Source organism: Boleophthalmus pectinirostris, unplaced genomic scaffold, assembly GCF_026225935.1.
Source record: "Boleophthalmus pectinirostris isolate CB_2022bp ecotype Guang Dong unplaced genomic scaffold, ASM2622593v1 HiC_scaffold_12, whole genome shotgun sequence".
Lineage (NCBI taxonomy): Eukaryota > Metazoa > Chordata > Actinopteri > Gobiiformes > Gobiidae > Boleophthalmus > Boleophthalmus pectinirostris.
This window is the reverse complement of record NW_026571018.1, coordinates 28,663,488-28,682,628: the sequence shown is the minus strand read 5'-3', so window position 1 is coordinate 28,682,628 and position 19,141 is coordinate 28,663,488. Positions and strand designations below refer to the sequence as shown.

The window sequence follows — 19,141 nt, the reverse complement described above, 5'->3', positions numbered from 1 at the left end:
TTACTACTATCTACATTTATGCACATACGGAAGACTTAAAATGTATGAATCAAGATATAGGGAATTATTTAGTAAAGAAAAAAAAAGGAAGTAAGACAGATATTGTCAAGAGTATGTGTTATAATAAGGTACATATATAACATGGTACATTCTAAGATGCCCTTTTCTGCTCTGATTTCATATGCATTTAAAAAAATTGGTGACATATATCCAATAGTTCTGGAGTTACCCCTCACTTCGAGTCAAGAGTCAAAAGATTTTCTGTCCGCAAGGTCCGCACTTCAGTTCACCATGCACTCTCTCTCTCTCTGTCTCTTTCAGTCTTCTGCTCTCACTCTTGTCAACAGAGAACCCTTAGGGAGTCTGTGCAGTGACCTCTGACCTCTCTCTGATTCCCACAACACCAAACTGAAATGTGCTGTGTTCTACTTAAACAGAAATGTGAATACTTCTTCCACAGTTTCCCACATATTTCTACTGAGATTTCTTGGTATTGGTCAGCTAACTTAAATCAAAAATGTGAAAAGTTTAGGAGAAAACCTCGCTTCTGCTTAATTACCAAGCGGATCTTGACAGCAAAGTTACTATGAAAGGAATTTTCTTAAATATACTGTAGCATAACATGATGCAAAAAAATTTCACACCAATTTATTTGAATCTTTAAGGTGCACTATGTAACTTTTTGGTTGCATGTCCATCACTTGCTTGTGTCTATGAAGTTTCCACAGCTCTACCTGGAATGTTACACAGTATGACATTAAACAGCTCTACTTTACATTTATTCAATTACAGGCAGTTTTATAGCTCAAAAACACATAGAAAAACAATTTGAAGGTGAGCGGGGTTGCCTTTCCATAGATTTGACCTGTAACTTTGTCTGGGTTGGAGATAGAACGTTTAGAAGGTTTAATACCAGGACTATGAAACAGTACAAACAAATCACTAACATCTCCATGGAGAAAGGCATTTGACGAACCCATGACCTGAAAAGTTACACAATGCACCTTTAAGAGCTGGAATATGGAGCAAGACAATTTGAGTGATGTCTGTTGAAGGGTAACATTACTAGAACTTAATGAGTATACGAGTGTCTCTAGTAGTTGTTGGAGTTTTGGTAAAAACTGATTGAATTAGCAATAGGGCTGTGCAATTTTGACAATTTTTGTTTTAAATCGTTGTAATTAAAAGTCTGAAATTGTTTGTGTTCATGACATGAATGACAAAAGCCATTTGTTTTTAATAAGACAAAATCAAATTGAACCAAAAATCGAAAACTATTAAAATGAAGAAAAACATTGAGTATCACCCTTCCCTGTTTAGTAGCTTCTCTGGACTTGTCGTTTGGATTTCACAGTCTAAATTTACACAAAACTTAAAGGTGCATTGTATAACTTTTCTGGTGGAGGGTCTGTCAAATGCTTTCTTCCATGGTGATGTTATTGTGTTGTCTAAAATGTTTCACAGTGTGGCATTAAATCTTTATATCTTCATGGAGACCAGTCAGATCTGTGGAGAGGCAACACTGCTGTCAGTCATAATGCCATTTTTTAAAGATTTTTTGAGCTATAAAACCACATGTAATGTAATAAATGTCAGGTAGAGCCGTTTAAAGTGATAGTGTGGAACATTCCAGGCACAGCAATGACATATCCATAGAAACAAGCAGGTGACGGACCCGCAACTAATAAGTTACACAGTGCGCCTTTTAAGTAACAGTTTGCCATCAGTGAAAATTACAGTTCCTCTTCTTGTTCATATCCTCTAGAAAAGACCAAAGGGCCATGATTGCAGTAAAGAGTGTTACTTACAGTATTTAGATATGATCTGACAAAGAAAAGAGGAAATGCTCTCTCAGTGGCCTGACAGTTTGAATGCATCTTCTGTGTGATGAGAGTGGTTTTGGATGAGAGCAGATTGGGCAGACAAAAGGCTGAGCAGTGCAGCTGTCAGAGGAGACTGTGTGAGACTCAAAGGAAAGAGACTGTCTCTGTGAGAGGAGTGTCAGCTGCTGGAGCAGACTGTCCACATCTACTCTGTCTTCACTAATGAGCCAAAAGAGCCAAAAGTCAAAGTGAGTTTATGTAGTTAGTGTGATTCATTTTTAACAGTTTGGAAACTTTTCTATACCTAGACTAATGGTACACTTTTCTAGCCTGATTCATCAGCTAGTTTCACTTTGTAGAAACCATCTGACCTTGCAGCATAGGAATTTGTTCAATAACCAATCGCTGCTATTTCGTTGTGATGTATGTAATGCGCCACTAACGGGGCAAATTGGTATTAAGCTTTTCCCAAATCCCATAGGAAGAAGGGCAATAATGTCTTTCCCTTTGATAAAATTCACCAAACATTCTCTTTGTTCCGGCTTTAAATCCTCAATCTTGAGAACTGTTGCCAACACAAAATGTATGGCTCTTCACTGATTGCCTGGTGCCCAGACTCACTTCCGGAGTTCATGCAAACCATCTAGTGTATTCCAATTCCTGACCTAGTGGCTGAAGAGAAATGAAATTGCGCGGTGGCACTAGGTGGCGCCAGCCTGGCTAACACTTTAGTCTTTTCTGTCATCATCACAACTATCTAGTCTTCTTGTTGATATATTATAGCAATATCAAGAGCTTACACACTCATATAAATAATAAAATAGAAAATGAAAATCAGAAAGAGTTTATTCCTTTTGACATTTTGATTTAATAAAGCTGCTGTCTTTTACAAAATATCTTTTGGCATGTGTTTTAGAATCATTATGGTTCACTTATTCACAATGATGAAAATACATTTACAATTTACATTTTTTAAAATAATGGACTAGTCACATTTATTCCAATGCAATAAATAACATTGGCTCTTGCTCACTTTAACTCCTTAACTTTAACTTTAACTTGAAAATTATACCTCCAAGACAATCTCATTACTAAACAAAAATACTGTATATATTTTTTCACAGTTCTTGTTTTTATTACAGCTGTGTATTCATTAATGTTATTCATTAATGTTATTTTTAAGAATGCACCGATACGACCCTGGTATCGTATTAGTGCCCATCCAGGAAATTTAGCTGGATAGGATATCGCTCCCAAGATATTGATTCAGCAGATATCCTGGTCGGTAATAAGAATTTATAGGTTGATTTTGGCACAGGATGTCACATAATGTTTGAACTTTTACAAAGCTGTTCACTCAGTAGTTACATACATGATATATAACATATATATAACAACTGGATCAAATTTGTAATAAGATAATCATATGTACTGGGGGAGGGGGACATTCTATAGTAGAGGCAGATGCTTACAGCTTGGGTATCGGTATTGGAGCTGAAGAAGCTGGATCAATACATCCCTCGCTGGTTTACATTAGATGACGTGTCAGCAGGTTAAACACAAGGCCGTGGGCACACCTTCACTGTCACTGCTCTATGGGAGACTGGAGCCTAAATTAAAGTCAAGATACAAACCTCCTGTTTTCAAGGATGCCATTTAACTCCAGGAAAAGGATCATTTGTTTGAGCATCCTCCTGAATCTATCCAAGGACACTTCTACTTCAGTGCACACTAAGTGATTTCCTCGTGGCTGCTTTAGTCAAGTTTATATTGGGTTTACATACCGGACAGATTTATCTTAGATACTATCTTTAATGCTTCTTTAAATGGGCTCAATAGTAACAAATACGTAAATGTCTAGAGTTTTAGATTTTAGATAGCCTCACTACATAATAAAATAACTCATATTTCAAAGTTTTATGGTAAATACAAACATACATTTCGTATACCAGATTGCCATTACCAGATATTTCTTGAAAATAAATAAAGAAATATAATAAAATAAAGACATCTAAAAATCCTTTCTTCTCAATCTTGAGCCAAATCTGTATTTACCCCAAAGTTTAAGCTCAACCACAGTTCATTAAAACTGCAAAACTATTGAACACTTTCCATTTACATCTGTAGCTGAGATTTATGGCCTAACGTTTACTGCCCAAGGTAATGGACACACAATGGTAACACACCCACTCTGACTGCACAGGGAGAGGGTCAAGGGAGAAGGAAGAGAAGAAGAGATGTATTGAAAGAAAAGATGCAAAAGCTAGAAATAAAATTTATACCGTTTTTGTAAAGATGGCTTATTTTTAGGGATGTGCCAATCCAGGAAATTTGGAACGGATATTGTTCCATTATATCAGTTCAGCCAATATCCTTGTTGGATCTTTAATTTAATTGGACTAAAATACACTATTTACAACAAATATAGTAGTACACTCTCATTGACCGATTATGACATCTCATAATATTTAAACTTGTATTCATACAAAGCTGTTCAACAAATAAATAACAATCACATACCATGATTGGATCCATTTTGTAATATGTTCACTGTGTTTTTTGGGGGAAATTGGCGATGATTAAAGGCAGATACTTGAAGCCAAAGTATCAATATCTGTATCAGTAACACATTTCTACAATTTCATTCAATATCGTTCATATCTTGTCAGTCATCACAATAAGTACAGTATGCTCACTGCGGGCCTATTTACATGAGAACACTTGCGGGTAAAAACGACAAAATATTTTATGTGCCAGCGTTTTTGGTGCTTAAAATTGCAAAAATCTGAAACTACTCTCCAGAGTGGAAAAGTTGAATATGCTCCGCTGTAGCGTTTCTGTCTACACTGCCCAAGATGCAAAACTCTGGACAGACCTGCTCATGTCGCGTATGCATTTGTGTCACATACATCACCACCTTGCGTCACCACCTAGCCACCTGGCATGCACACCCAATCGAATTCTACACACTTTTGCGTCACCATATGCACGTAGATTTCTTCCTGAAAATGCTCATCTAAATGCGGAATAAAAAGGGGAGAAGCAACGCAACTTTTGCGTCTTCTGTTCAGACCGTCATCATATAAACATAACCTGAATCTATAATGTTATGTCAAAAACTTTTTAGTCTTCTCTGTTGACTTTGTCCCACCATGTTTGAAATATGATTCTACCATCCAAGCCAAAAACAATCTCTGCTTTCTTGGCACAGATAGACCACATAGTCCCCATTTTAGTTTTATTTTCATTTGATTAAGTTCATATGTATTCTGTATTGGTTTTGCTAATGTTATTCCAATGCAGATGAAGTACCGCACGTAAAAAGACAAAAGAGGAGAGAGAGTGCTTAGAAAATGTTGCTCTGTTGTACACTTTGTCCTTGAGACTGAAGCTTGAGCAGGTGAACCGTGACAGAGCTGAGCATAGGCAGGATCTACACACGGCTCTGGGATAAATCTGTAGCACTTTCAGATTACACACACTGCACACACTCACACACACACAGAAAAACTGGGACTAGACCAGGAACTAAACTAAAAGCTAGTGGGGGGTGCTTTAAGGGCTCATATTGCTCTATTTTACTGATCTGTTATAATGCTATTTCCTAATCAAAACCATACCTGTAGTTGTGTTTTGTTTCCACACACCTTCATTAGAGTCATTTGGATAATTTCAGCTCTGGATTTGCCAAACTCTACTGAATTAAACATAGCAGGTATTTAACTTGAACACTACCACCACATGACATCACAAGGTGGAACAGAGCGTGCTAAGCTTGAAATGTAGCCAGACTAATAATCAAGAATTACTCAAACATGTGAGAATGAAACACAAAACAACTCCAGGTATGTTTTTGATGAGGTTACAAGATTATAAAATGTCCTAAATCTTAAAATTAGTTCACAAAAATATTTAATTTAAGAGTTAAAGGGACAGACTGGAATTTTGGACATAGGACCTAATTTCTTTGTGAGCCAGAGTGTTGGAGATGTGGGGAGATACTTTTTAAAATATTCCATCCAGTCCTTGTATTTGCAGAGGTCGCTGGTGCTAGGCTAGCGCATGTCAATGGCCATCGTTATTCTGCCACTAAAAACAGTCTTACCCACTCCATAAAGCACCCGAAGCAAAACAATTATTACCCCAGACTGTCGATGTGAATGTCTGTGTCGATAGAATAATGTTTGAAATAAAACTAACCTTACATGAATTACGCATGAATTGTCACACGTTGAGGTACTATTTTTTCATATATCAGTCCGCCACTGCCAAGCTTTCTATGAGGAAGTACAACTCACTGCTGCTGATTAGACATAAATCCTTCAAATGCTTCTATCACGTTGGAGATGGTTCATGTTAAACTTTTCAGAGATTATACATCTGCAGGTCATACACATAGACTGTATATATGAATGGACATATATTCTAGCCTCTTAGCGTTTTGGCGGTGAATTACTTCGCGGCACATAGACCTACATCAGCGTATCAGCGTTTTCAGGTGTCCACACAGTGCCGGATCAGATCCATACTCAGATGAATTCGTGGGAGCTGGTGGCACCAGATTGTTCCGTCTCTGAAGCCATTTTCCATCAAATTAGTGTGGATGAACACTGCATCCGCAACGAAAACGACTTGAATATGTACTAGTATGGATGGGGCCCCATGCTCTGGCTAACTAGGAAATGAGGTCCTATTGTCCAAGATTCTGGATTCTTCCTTTAAATTCTAAAAATGTAATTCTCAAAGAAGTCGTGGCACTCCCTTGGAACAAAACCTAAACCACATAATGGCTGAACCAGGGCTAGAGCACGACCAAATCAAGTCTCAAATCAGCAGTCAAGTGGGTTAGAGTCAACAACTGAAAATGTGGTGAGAAAATTGTTGGATTTGTAAGATAACAATACATCAAATTTACATATATTTGGAAACTGGAAAAACAGCCCTCAAATAGCTAATCCAAAAAGTCAATTTAGGACAGAGAGCCCAGTAATGACCAGGAGCGCGGTTCATAATGAAATGTATTTAAGCCTTGGCAATATCAGAGCTTTATTTGAAAGGAGGAAGCGGTGGGAGTCAGGGGAGGGATTTGAGCTAAAGCTAAGGCTATCAGACTGAGTGAGGGAGGAGGAGTAGACAAGACATCCCAGAGGAGGTATCAATGAGTCGATCGATCTGTCCATCCAGTCGAAGTACCCCTCTCTCCCCCTTTTACAGCCCCCCTCCGCCCTCATCACTGTTTGGCCGGGTATGTCCTCAGTGCATTTACATGGAGCGAGAGTACAAAGACAGAGAGAGAGAGACAGAGGGAGGCAGGAGGGATGAGGGGAGGAGGAGGAGTGGAGAGAATGAAGAATAGACAGACTAATGTAGGCTGAGGGAGAGCAGACAGTAATGAATACATGTATACAAGGACGGGGGAGGAGGAGATATAATTTTGATGTGTTATGTTTTTGATTGGGCAAATTGAGTTTCACAATTTGGTAAAGCAATTTCACTTTTACTGGTTACTTTGTCCACTACAGGGTGCGACAAAACTTTATTCTTTTTAGGGATGCACCGATCCAACACTGGAATCGGATAGTATCGATATAAAAGGGACGATACTGACATTTGGTATAGAGATTATCATGGCCAAAATAATTCCAATTAAAGATTATACTAAGATAATTATAAAAGTTGATGACTAAGAATTATAATTGAAATATCATGAATCGGTTCCATATTTAAATAATTGTTACTTGCACTTTGTTATAAGTGAAAACAACAGTGATCTAGAAGAAACCATCATGGAGCGGTAGCTTTTTTCAGCACATCTTGGTGGTGTTGACAATTATCACGATTATATAAAATGTCCCACAAGTGTTTACCATCTACCATTTTTGTTTATTGTCCCATATTGGACATCGGAAATGTATGTGAATATAAAATGTAAATAATGAGACTATTTACTGGTTGCAATTGGTCCAGAAAGTCTCATAATGTCTGAACTTTTATTTATGCAAAGTTGTTCTGTATCTGCTTGGTGGTTAAAAAACAGCTTTGGATTAGTTTAGTCTTATTTTATTTTTGTACAAAGGAGTCTGTTTTTGTTTTCAGTCTGTTTTCAGTTTTGTTTAATTCACACACAAACCCTGCTGATCTCTAGCCTGATTCATCAGAGTGAAACCTCACAGCATTAGAATTTGTTCACTCGATGGTAAGCGGGTACTTTTTTATTTAACCATGAAATCGCTGCTATTTGGTTAAGCTTTTCCCAAATCCCATAGGAAGAAGAGCAATAACGTCTTTCCCCTTGATAAAATTCACCAAACACTTTCTTTGTTTCGGCTTTAAATCCTCAATTTTGGAAATCGTTGCCAACACAGAATGTATGTCTCTTCGCTGATTGGCTGGTGCCCGAACTCGCACTTCCAGGCTTCTTGCAAACCATTTAGTGTATTCCGATTCCTGACCTATTCACTGGAGAGAAATGAAGTGGAGGCACTAGGTGATGCCAGCCTGGCTAGCTGATCTCTCTTGTAAACTGATATTACTCTGTTCCACCTTGTGATGTCATGCGCCCCACTGTGTTTTTAAATTCCATACTCCTTCATTAGAATCATTTGGATACTTTCAGCCCTGGAATTTCCAATCTCTATTAAATAAAATCTTAAATGTAGCTGTTAACTTGTGAAAAGCACAGCTTCATGACATCACAAGGTGGAGCAGAGCACTCTGACCTTTGGAGATGTAGACAGCTCTGACTTACTGAAACCTATGTGAATGAAACAAAACACAACTCCAGGTATGGACTTGAAGCTCAGAAGAGTCAGTTTTACATAATATAGGACCTTTCAGATTTCTGTGGGGGGGTTTCTTGCTTATTGCAGCATAATATGATACTACTGCATATATTGTATTGCATAGGTACTTGTTGCTTGCATTGTATTGCATCTCAGCATCTGTAGTTAGTGAGTTTGGTTGAAAGAAATTTATTTTATTAATATTTGAAGCACCCATTTCCTCTAAATGTCAGGCACTATCTGTTATACAAGAAGTATTGGCGTCATAAAGGGCATCTGGTATAAAATCTATTACTAATCAAAGTGCAAATCACTGCACACGGTGGAGATTTCATTTAGAATTATACAGCCACAACTGGTAACATTTTGCATAAGGTTTAATTTATGGTTAAACTTTTTCTGTCAAACAATCTCTATATGGAAAGCTATAAGAATACTGTAACTACGGGAAACGGGAGCGAATGGAAAAACAGATTATGCGGACTGTTTTGGACCACTTCATATGCTCTTGTCCTCAGTCCATTAGCCCAAAGTCATTTACAGAAGGATCAATTAAAGCTAATAATAACATCACATTTATATCAGACAGAGAGAGAGAGAGAGAGCTCTGAGGACAATAAATATTGACTGTGTCGTCTACTTCTTGACCACCAGAGGAGTCAGTCAAAGTAATGAATCAAAAGTTTATTTATGGCATCTCTATTTTTCTGGTGGGGGGTTTGCTACCTGCTTGTTGGATAGTTTAATTGTTACTGCCTGGGACTATCTTGTGGGTTTGCCTTTCCACAGATCTGACCTATATAGAGACCACCATCATCAATCACACCCAAAGCACATTGATAACAGTTAAGGTGAGTGAAGCGTCTTGCCCAAGGACACAATGACACATATGTACTGTCCTAAGCTGGATCAGTTGTAGTCTTTTTTCACTCTGACACTTGCGTAGTTACGTTCCTGATCTGTAATTTACAATCTTGTACATAACTAAGATCATCAAATAAAAGGTACTCAGACAATAAAACAAAACTAGACTATCAAAATTCCATAAATAGAACAATAGGGGAGTGCAAATATACTGAAATATTGGTATATCGTATTGTTTACCGTGATGATACAGTATCGATAACATGGGGCTTCTGTATCGATATATCTCCATGAGTATTTTTTGGTATATTTTACTAAAATAATTTACAGTGCTACAGTTTTGTTGCTTGTTCTATGGAAGGAAACTCTTTTATTTGACACATTTGACATTGTCACTGTTATTGATGATTAAAATGTTTGTGTTTTATACTAACTTTTTAGAAGAAGTGGTTTGACAAAGACTTTTAGTATCACAGCCACGTTTTAGCCTTTATTTTTTATTGAACCATATCAAATCAAACTGAAATATATCGTATTGAATCGCATCGAATCATAAGCTCACTGTATTGAGATATGTATCATATCTTGGCCTACGTATCGAGGTATGTATCGTCTCAGCAACTTCTTAATGATACCCAACCCTATAGAACAATAACTAGAATTTGAATGATTTGGATCTGTACTAGAGCTAGTAACACTATTAAACTACATTTAATTTGAGACAAAAATTCAAAAATCACTGTGGTATTGAAATCGATACTGAGCCTTTTCATATATGTCAAAACCAAGTTTGAAATTTCAGTGTCACAACAACAGCAGATACCAAAATATGCGTTAATGTTATCTTACTATTAGAACCTTGTGTTGTGTATTAAGAAAGTGTTATTTTCAGATGAGAGAGATCCGCTCTGGGACTGCTCTAAACACGCTGACTTCACTGAGGCTCTGCTGACTCCAGACCTGAGCCAGGCCTTCAGCTGCTGCACTGAAGCACAACCACATCAACTCAGACATATGAGGCAAATGCAAAAAGATCTAAGCAGGAAATGTATTATAAGAGAAGGAGACAGATCGAATAAGTCCCTAAATACATAAGTGGTGGAAGTATTTGAAGTAACAGTGAAAAGTGAATTAAGATTTGAGTGATTCATATTGTATGTGTCTAGGATTCCAAAATGTATTAAAGCAGGTATTTTACTTCTATAGGCTACTAACTATTAGCCTGATTCATCAGCCGGTTGCACTTCGTGGAAACTGTCTGACCTCGCAGCATTAGGCGGGTACTTTTTTTATTTAACTAATCGCTGCTATTTGGTCATGACATATATAATGCATTGCTAATGGGGCTAACTGGTATTTTAAGCTTTTCCCAAATCCCGAAGGAAGAAGGGCAATAACGTCTTTCTCCTTGATAAAATTCACCAAACTTTCTCTTTGTTCCGGCTTTAAATCCTCGATCTGGGAAATCGTTGTCAACATAGAATATATTGCTCTTTTTGCTGATTGGCTGGTGCCCGGACTTGCACTTAAAAACGTTTAGTGTATTCCGATTCCTGACCTAGTTGTTGGAGAGAAATGAAATTGAGCAGAGACACAAGGTGGCGCCAGCCTGGCTAACTAACTATCATCACAATGTTATCTTTTATTGTACTGAAAACTTTATATTTGCAGAAAACACATAACATTTTTGACACCTCCTTTTGCTCCCCGTGTTAAGTTACTCCCTCTTCAGAGCACTATCACAACACAATCGTTGTGCTTTTCACAAATAATACTACTCCACATTGTTGTGTACAGTTTAGTGTAATGCTTTTGTATATTTATGAAGAACTGTCGTGTAGGAGCATGTGTGCTAACAGTAAAAAGGGCCCAGGAGAGATTGCTAAATTATTAAAACATGCATGGATAATGTCTAAAACCTCTTTAAGCATGTTTTTGATGACGGGACAATGTTACAAGAAAGCTAAAATCTATTTTACATAATACCCCCTTTTTAACTGTATTTGAAACATTTAACTACACCACATAAGGTGCTTTGTCCACTTCCTTTGTTTTGGTTGCCCAGACAAATGGAAACTGAATAAATGACAGAATCAATTTAAGTCAAGTAAAAAGGCATAGCATATTGTTTACAAGCATATTGTTAAAAACTAGACTATATGTCACAATTTCTTGAACAGCCTTTTGATGTGTAAGTACTAAATAACAAAAAATTCAGATGCATTTAAAGGAAAGGATATTTGCAATGTCATAACTAACTGCGTAGTCTTTGAGGACTAAAATGGCTGAGAAATTTCATGTATTTGGCACAATGAGATAACAGATTTCCTGCAGCCTTTGTCCCTCTGCTTTTCTCTCACTACTTCCATTGTGCCTCTGAAAGCTGTAATTATTTAATATTTCATCACGCAAAGGGATGTGGGTGCCCTGATGTATTATCCTAATGTTAAAACAGAACCAAACTAGCGTGGGCGAGTACCAAAACTGGATACGCTGCGCCTTTCTTTTCCCCCTGGTGGTTCCGTGGGTGTATAGCAGGTGTTGTTTGTACCTTGGCAGGTGAAGCAGTGGACATGGAAGTGTGAGGATTTGACCCGGACCACCTCTCCACGGCACGCCTCCCCACAGCGGGCACACACGATCGGGGAGACACCTCGACTCGAGACTGGGGTTCCATTGGTGTTGTTGTTTCCGCCGTACAGACCAGACTGAAACTGAACTGTGAACAAAAATGAGCATAAACACGTCAAAATGTGTGGAGGGACTTTGAAAAACATGATCAAAGATGAGGCGAATGCAAAAAGACTGTCATAAGGTAGAAATGTGTGTATTCGTTTTTGTATTTTTCTACTGAAATGTGGAAGGAAAGGAAAGGAGGGATTCAAGCTTTGATCACAAGCACTGACAAAGTACGGTGGTGTCTTTTACATAAATCAATGAAAATATCAATGTTTTTGTCTAATGACTTAAGGCTTTTACATAGTCACATGACCAGGGTAACAAAATGAGATTCAATATCATGATCAATCAAATCCATGAACATCTCGAGTGTTTTTTACAAGCAGATGAACAGATTACACTGGGGAAATTGCCAGTAAAACACATTTAGGGTTTAGGAACAGAAATACTGTATATTGTTGAAGAAAATGACGCACTCAAGTAGAAAATTATTTATTAAAAGCCTTTATTACTGTCATCTTGGCCTTGGTATCAGAGGTATAATGCTCCCTACAACAAAAGCATAGCCAGACTGGACCACATCATGAATCTTCACTTCAATTCTCAGGGTACTACAATTCACACATTGTCGTCTTTTATCCTTATTTGCATGCGGTAATAATACTTTTAATAATTTTGTACTTTTTGAGCGCTTTAATTTTTTCAGCTTTTTATTTGAGACTGGTGCCTACACTGAAGATGTTTCACAAATATATTCTGTGTCCCTATCTGCCCTATATCACCTCATCTCCAAGACATCTCAAATGAATGGTTTCCTTGGCAACCATATTCCTAATGTCGTCCAACGTCGACATCTGTTTAGTAATATTAGTCTCACCAACATCTTGTACACTTTACAATATATTCAGGATAGCGCAACACTAAGATATTGACTTCCAAATCTTTCACTCCATGAGATTAAACAACAGTCAAAATCACCATTATAAAACAGAAAAGGGGTTGAGTTGAGTAGGCCAGGTTAGGATTATTCTGCCATTCTCAAATCTCTCTCGCTGTCGTTTCAAAAGTATTCATATTGATTTCTTTTTCCATTTTGTTTCCATCATCTCTACTGCCATCTGGATTATACTTACAAAAATAATCAGGTTTTAAAAGTTTGTCCAAGGTCACGTCTGAACACATCTCCAGTCAGTTGAGACAAAAACACACATTATATATCTCACATTTGGGCTTTTTGTTTTGGTAAATAGCATGCTGCACATTTCCAGACCATTTGTCAACTACTCTGACACTTGGGTACATGTTGTAATAGCTGATGATTTTGGTCGTTCTCTATTTTCTTCCAATGCCATCAACAAGGCCCTTTCACTCACAGAACTTCTTCTATTTGGCTGATTAGACATTTACAGGCAGATGAATTATTATGGAACTGACCAGATACAGTGGATGACTGACAGGGATGCACCGATAAAGCGATTCCGATATAGAGCATGAAGTAAATGGTGCAGAGCTGGGACCAAGTCGTTGTTTTGCAAGTCTCAAGTAAGTCTCAAGTCTTTTACCTCAAGTCCGAGTCAAGTCCCAAGTCAAATACAGGCAAGTCCAAGTCGAGTCTTGAGTCATCGGCTCATAAGTCCAAGTCAAGTCCAAGTCGTCTGCTTCAATTCTTTAAACCAAAGTACCAAATATAGCTTAGATTTCTGCAATTTCATGACTTTTAAGATAAATTGTACTTATAAAGTCATAGTATATTTATATATCAGTATTTATAGAGTATATAAGAGTTGTAGAAATGCATTTTTTTCCTTTTTAAATGTCTTGACAAGATCTTAGTGTGAATCATTACAGTCAGAATAGGACAAATTCAGATTTAAAAATGCTTCTCAAGTTTTCTCAAGTCATAGGCCTCAAGTCAGAGTCAAGTCCCAAGTCAATGACCTTCAAGTCCAAGTCGAGTCACAAGTCTTTTTCCATTTTATCAAGTCAAATCTCAAGTCCTAAAAATAGTGACTCAAGTCTGACTCGAGTCGAAGTCGCTGTTGATACTCGATATAGACTGATACCAGTGTGGAGCCTGATAACAGCATTTCTTTCCTTTAAACAAAAATAAAATAAGACAGACCTGTTCCAAATGTGTTATGTAGATGTTATTTATCCCTTGAGTGACCAGAGGAGAATTTTGTGTAAATAAAAATTCTAACATTCTGAGACTTTCTGAGCAGACCGGAACAGTAAATAGTATTATTACGTGATTTTTTTAAAAATGTCCAGCCAGCACTTTTTTCAGCAACGGTGCTGATATCTGGAACCAGTATTGGTGATAGGAAGCTCTAACATTTTTTTTGTTTGTTTTTTTAGCAGCCTGGAGATGTTGAAATAAAAAAGGTGGTGTTCACGTCACTATGAATGGTCAAATCCAGCTGTCAAAGGCTGAGCAACAGGAGAGGATGGGAGTGTCATTAAACAGAGAACTACTGAATCACAGGAGGACAATTTCACCATGTCCAACATGTCACAAGAGTCATACCACAATTCAGTTTTCACCCTCACTTATACCTACAGAACTGGTTTTCAAATGACGCATTACAATGTTACAAAGAGAGAAAAGATGAGAGGTAGTAAACATTGAGTGGAATGGTCAAATACAAACCCCCCACCCTTCACACCATTCAATCTGAGTCAGTACAGTGATCATTCATCAGTTTGTTTACACTCACTATCCTCGGTGTTACATAATCTCCAACATAAATATATACAGACAGGCACAGCAGGCTGCTTTACCCAGTGACAACAACCCGGGAGAGAGGAGAGGAGAGAGAGAAGAGTGAATCTAAAAATGTTTTCAGAAAAAGAAGAGAGCCTAAAAGTGGGCCATAGTCATCCCTAAATAATAACAGTGAGGCGGTTGTGAAGAGGCTGGCAAAGCAGCAGCAGCAGATGGGCGAGCAGAGGAACAGGGACCGAAGCCACCTGTGAGAAAGTGAGAGAGGGAGAGAGAGACACAGGGAAGAGAGAGAGAGAGAGAGAGAAAGAGAGGGATGGAAAAGAAGACAGAGAAAGGTGGAGTGAAAGGGAGGAGTGAGAGGAGGAGAAGATCAAAAAGGAGACAGTGAGAGACAGAAGAGAGACCAAAGCCACCTGTGAGAAAGAGAGAGAGAAAAGGAGAGAAAGAGAGACAGAAACAGAGGGAAGAGAGAGAGTGGAAGAGACAGGGAGGAAGAGAGGACAGATGGAAAAGAACACAGAGGAAGAAAGGGTGAGAGGGGACACAGAAATTGAGAGAGACCAGATGGGGACAAGAGAGAGAGAGATGTAGAAGAGTGACAGGAGGTGAAGATCAAGAGGAAGGAGGGAGAGACAGAATAGAGAGAAGAGGTTTGATGATTTAGCTTTAGCACTGTAATCTATATTCTGAAAATCAAACTTTTTAACTTTAACCTTTAACTTAAAGGTCCTGCATTATGAAAAATTGAGTTTTAAGCCACGTTATAATGTTGTTTCTTCATCAAAAACACAAGTTGTGTTTTGTCATTTACACATTCAAAGTACATTTGTGTAATCTTGCTTTATATGTGTGTCTACATCTCCAAATGCTCCAAATGCTCTGTTCCACCTGTGATGTCAGGAAGCTGTAGTTTTCAAGTGAACCTTTTACCTTTAGTTCACAGCTATAGTCAGTTCTAGGGCTGAAATTACTCAAATGATTCTCCCAGTGATTGTGATGCATCATTTGTTCACTTTTTAAATATGTGTGTCTAAAAATTTATATTTACACGGTTGTATCATGTAATGGTGTCATCGAGTGACTTGCATATTTATATACCTCCAACACTTATTTTACGTTCCCTGATGAAGACGTAAGTTGAAACGCGTTGTACGTTTGATATGAAATAATATCATAGCAAAGTATATCTGAGTAGGCTGATTCATCAGCGGGTTTCACTTCGTAGAAACCGTCCGACCTTACAGTGTTAGAATGTGTTTGCTCGAAGGTAGGTGGGCACTTTTTTTATCTAATCAATCGCTGTTATTTGGTCGTGATGTATGTAATGCAGCGCTAACAGGGCTAACTGGTATATTAAGCTTTTCCCAAATCCCACAGGAAGAAGAGCAACATCTTTCCCCTTAATAAAATTCACCAAACAATGTCTGGCTTTTTGCTGATTGGCTGGTGCCTGAACTCACACTTCTGAGGTTTTTGTGAACTGTCTAGTGTATTCTGATTCCTCACCTAGTCACTGGGACAGAAATGAAACTGAGTGGAGGCACTAGGTGGCGCCAGCCTGGTTAATAGTGGAGTGCCTCGTATCTCCTTCTTTCATCTAGTAAGTCATTTGCCCACTTGGGATCTCCATAGCGCACCTGATCATTATTATTTCACTTCAGAGGTGATACAGCGATCACTTTAACTGCCATCTACTTCTTCGGATTCTCGCAATGATGTTTAGAAACACGATGGAGCACTTCAAGTATTACCACAAGGTGCAACAGGGGGGTTTCTATTTGCGACAAGAACTCAGCCTAAATATGCAGGATCTGTGTGAATGAAACAAAACACAACTCCAGGTATGTTTGTCATAAGGCAAACCAGTTAATAGCATATTATTGACCCATTAAAGTTGTGTGTAGTTTTTTTTTTTGTTTTTTTTTTGCTTTGACAGAATAAAATATACTGCCTAATATTATAGCTCACCAACTAGTTATGATGAAAAGACAGTGTGTTATCTTTTACTTTTAGTGTGGTCGTAATCTGGACATGAACACTCCCATCACATACAGATCATTTCCAGGGTTAGTTCGATTTTTTTTAACGCTCTACCAACTGAGCTAGCCAGGCATGGGTTAGTACAAATTTGATTAAAGTTGCTCTTGACATTGTTGAGTTGTGGCCTTTTCAAAATGACCCCTATGGCATTTTAAGGTGGTCCCGGGAGAGGACAGACCAAACACAGGAGGTAGGAGACTGTCACTGTGCATCAGGCAATAACATTAGAACCACTGAGGCTTCAAGGACAGAGGGGAGATTTAACACTATCAAATATTTATGGTGACCTGTGACCTTCCAGATAAACAGCCTGAATAAAAACATTGAGTGCTCATGATGGGTATATATATATACAGTTATACAGACCCCTCCCCTGCAGGACTTTTGGGGATAGCTTGAGTTATTAGCTGCAGTAAACCAGGTGAGGTAATGCATTGTTGGTAGGGCTGGACAATACCGCAAAAATAAAATAAAATCTTCTGTCTGATTGACCCATTTGAAAAGGTATATTTAGACTTATTTAGTGAAATTCAGAGGTGCCTTGTGAAATTTTTCTGGTGGGGGGTCTGTGTCTTTTGCTTGTTACTACGGAAATATCATTGCCCTGCTTGGAATGTTCCACAGTATGACATTAAACAGCGCTACTTTACATTTAAACAATTACAGGTGGTTTTATAGCTCAAAAATGCCTAAAAAAACAAAACAACACAAAAAAAAAACAGGCATTCTGACTGTGGGTGAGGTTGGCTTTCCAGAGATCTGACCTGTAAATTTCCTGGTTTGGTCTCCATGAAGATAGAAAAGTTTAATACCATAGTGTGAAACATTCCAGACAAAGCAATAACATGCATGGAGAACAGCTTTTGACAAAAGTTACACAATACTTCTTTAACACAAGCAGCTTCTACTTCTTTCTCCAAAGGTAAAGTACGCTTCAAACCACGTATTTTTACTGTCACTGAATTGACTGTTGACCTGATGAAGGTGATTATCGACAGTTTGCAGAATCTTGATTTGATTACAATTTGATTAATTGCAAAGACAGCCCCTTGTAGGACATTATGACACTCTCCATATTTATCTTGTGAGGGAAGATTACAGGTAATCCTTTTGCCATGTTTGTTCAAAAGGAAATGCTCAAAAGGAACTGCATCCAAATCCCCAAATTATAAAAAAATAAATAAATACTTTGACAGCCTTTTCTATAAGGGAGAGCTTCAAGTACTTTACATCAAAACTATGCAGTGTCTGAAGCTCTAAACATGAACATACCATCACTAATACCATCACTAATGCTTTTTACCGGTGTCTATGCACTGCTGATCCATTTTTTTTTTTCACAAGCAAAATTACTTTAACCTCAGCATTACTTTTATGGACAAAGCACGAGATTTCCTCACATCTCCTCCTCTTTGTTTCTGTACTTGTCCTGGCAGACAGGTATGCATGATAAAACACAGTGTCAGTGTCGATACCAATGTAATCAATAACCACAACGGGAGCCTCAACTCTCTCTGAAGACTTATTGACCGCACAACCACATGGCTCTTACCATTAGTGGAGCCACTCATCTTGTTCAAGAGAAAGCGGACAGAGGTGTTGGTTTTGGTGCTGGCTGCCCCGGTGTAAAAATCAGCTAAATCCAAACAGTGACAGAAGGCGTCTCAAGTATCCCAGAGTCCCTTCGCTTTGAATGGGCTTTCCCCTGGTCCTCTCGTGACGCGGAGGATTACTCCAGCCACGCTTCTCTTCTGCGTAAAACCAGACCCAGCCTAACTCAGCCTAAAATGCCCCGCTCCTTCCTCTCATCACCGGTCCTTTAGCTCCAGTTTGTGCAGCTTCCCTCGGGACCTGAGCGCTTCTCTGTGGCCGGACACATGCACCCATCTCCCCGTGGCCCCGGCAGCGCGTCCACGCCTGTCCGCTTCAGTGTGAGGGCTGGACTGAGTTTGAGGCAGATTTGAGTGGAGTCAGGGCTTTGCTGCACGGAGGGAAACATGAGGACAAGAAGTGGAACAAGAGCACCCTCTGGTGGCTTTAAACGGTATTCTATCACACAGTTTATGCAAATATCCTTGTTACATTAGTCAGAGCTCATGTGTCCAAGGTGCGTACCTGTGTCGCATGAGCGTTTTATTTTAGTACCTCATTAGTCAGGGGTCATATTTCTATTTTATTTCCACAATCTGACGTTATTACGCTAGGTTACGTTTCCCTGAATGTTGTAG

General features: G+C 38.4%; 1 protein-coding gene across 1 annotated transcript in view; it reads right to left on the bottom strand.

Moving 5' to 3' along the window:
• The window catches only part of LOC110155906 (actin-binding LIM protein 3-like), a 64,995-nt gene extending 46,194 nt beyond the window's left edge, over positions 1-18,801 (bottom strand). Inside the window, exons 1-2 of the mRNA XM_055148596.1 lie at positions 18,466-18,801; positions 12,021-12,188 (exon numbers count right to left, since the gene is read on the bottom strand). Of these exons, the coding sequence (XP_055004571.1) occupies positions 12,021-12,188; positions 18,466-18,484 (187 nt within the window). The 5' untranslated portion in view covers positions 18,485-18,801. The remainder of the gene's footprint in view (positions 1-12,020; positions 12,189-18,465) is intronic.
• Positions 18,802-19,141: the final 340 nt, after the last annotated feature.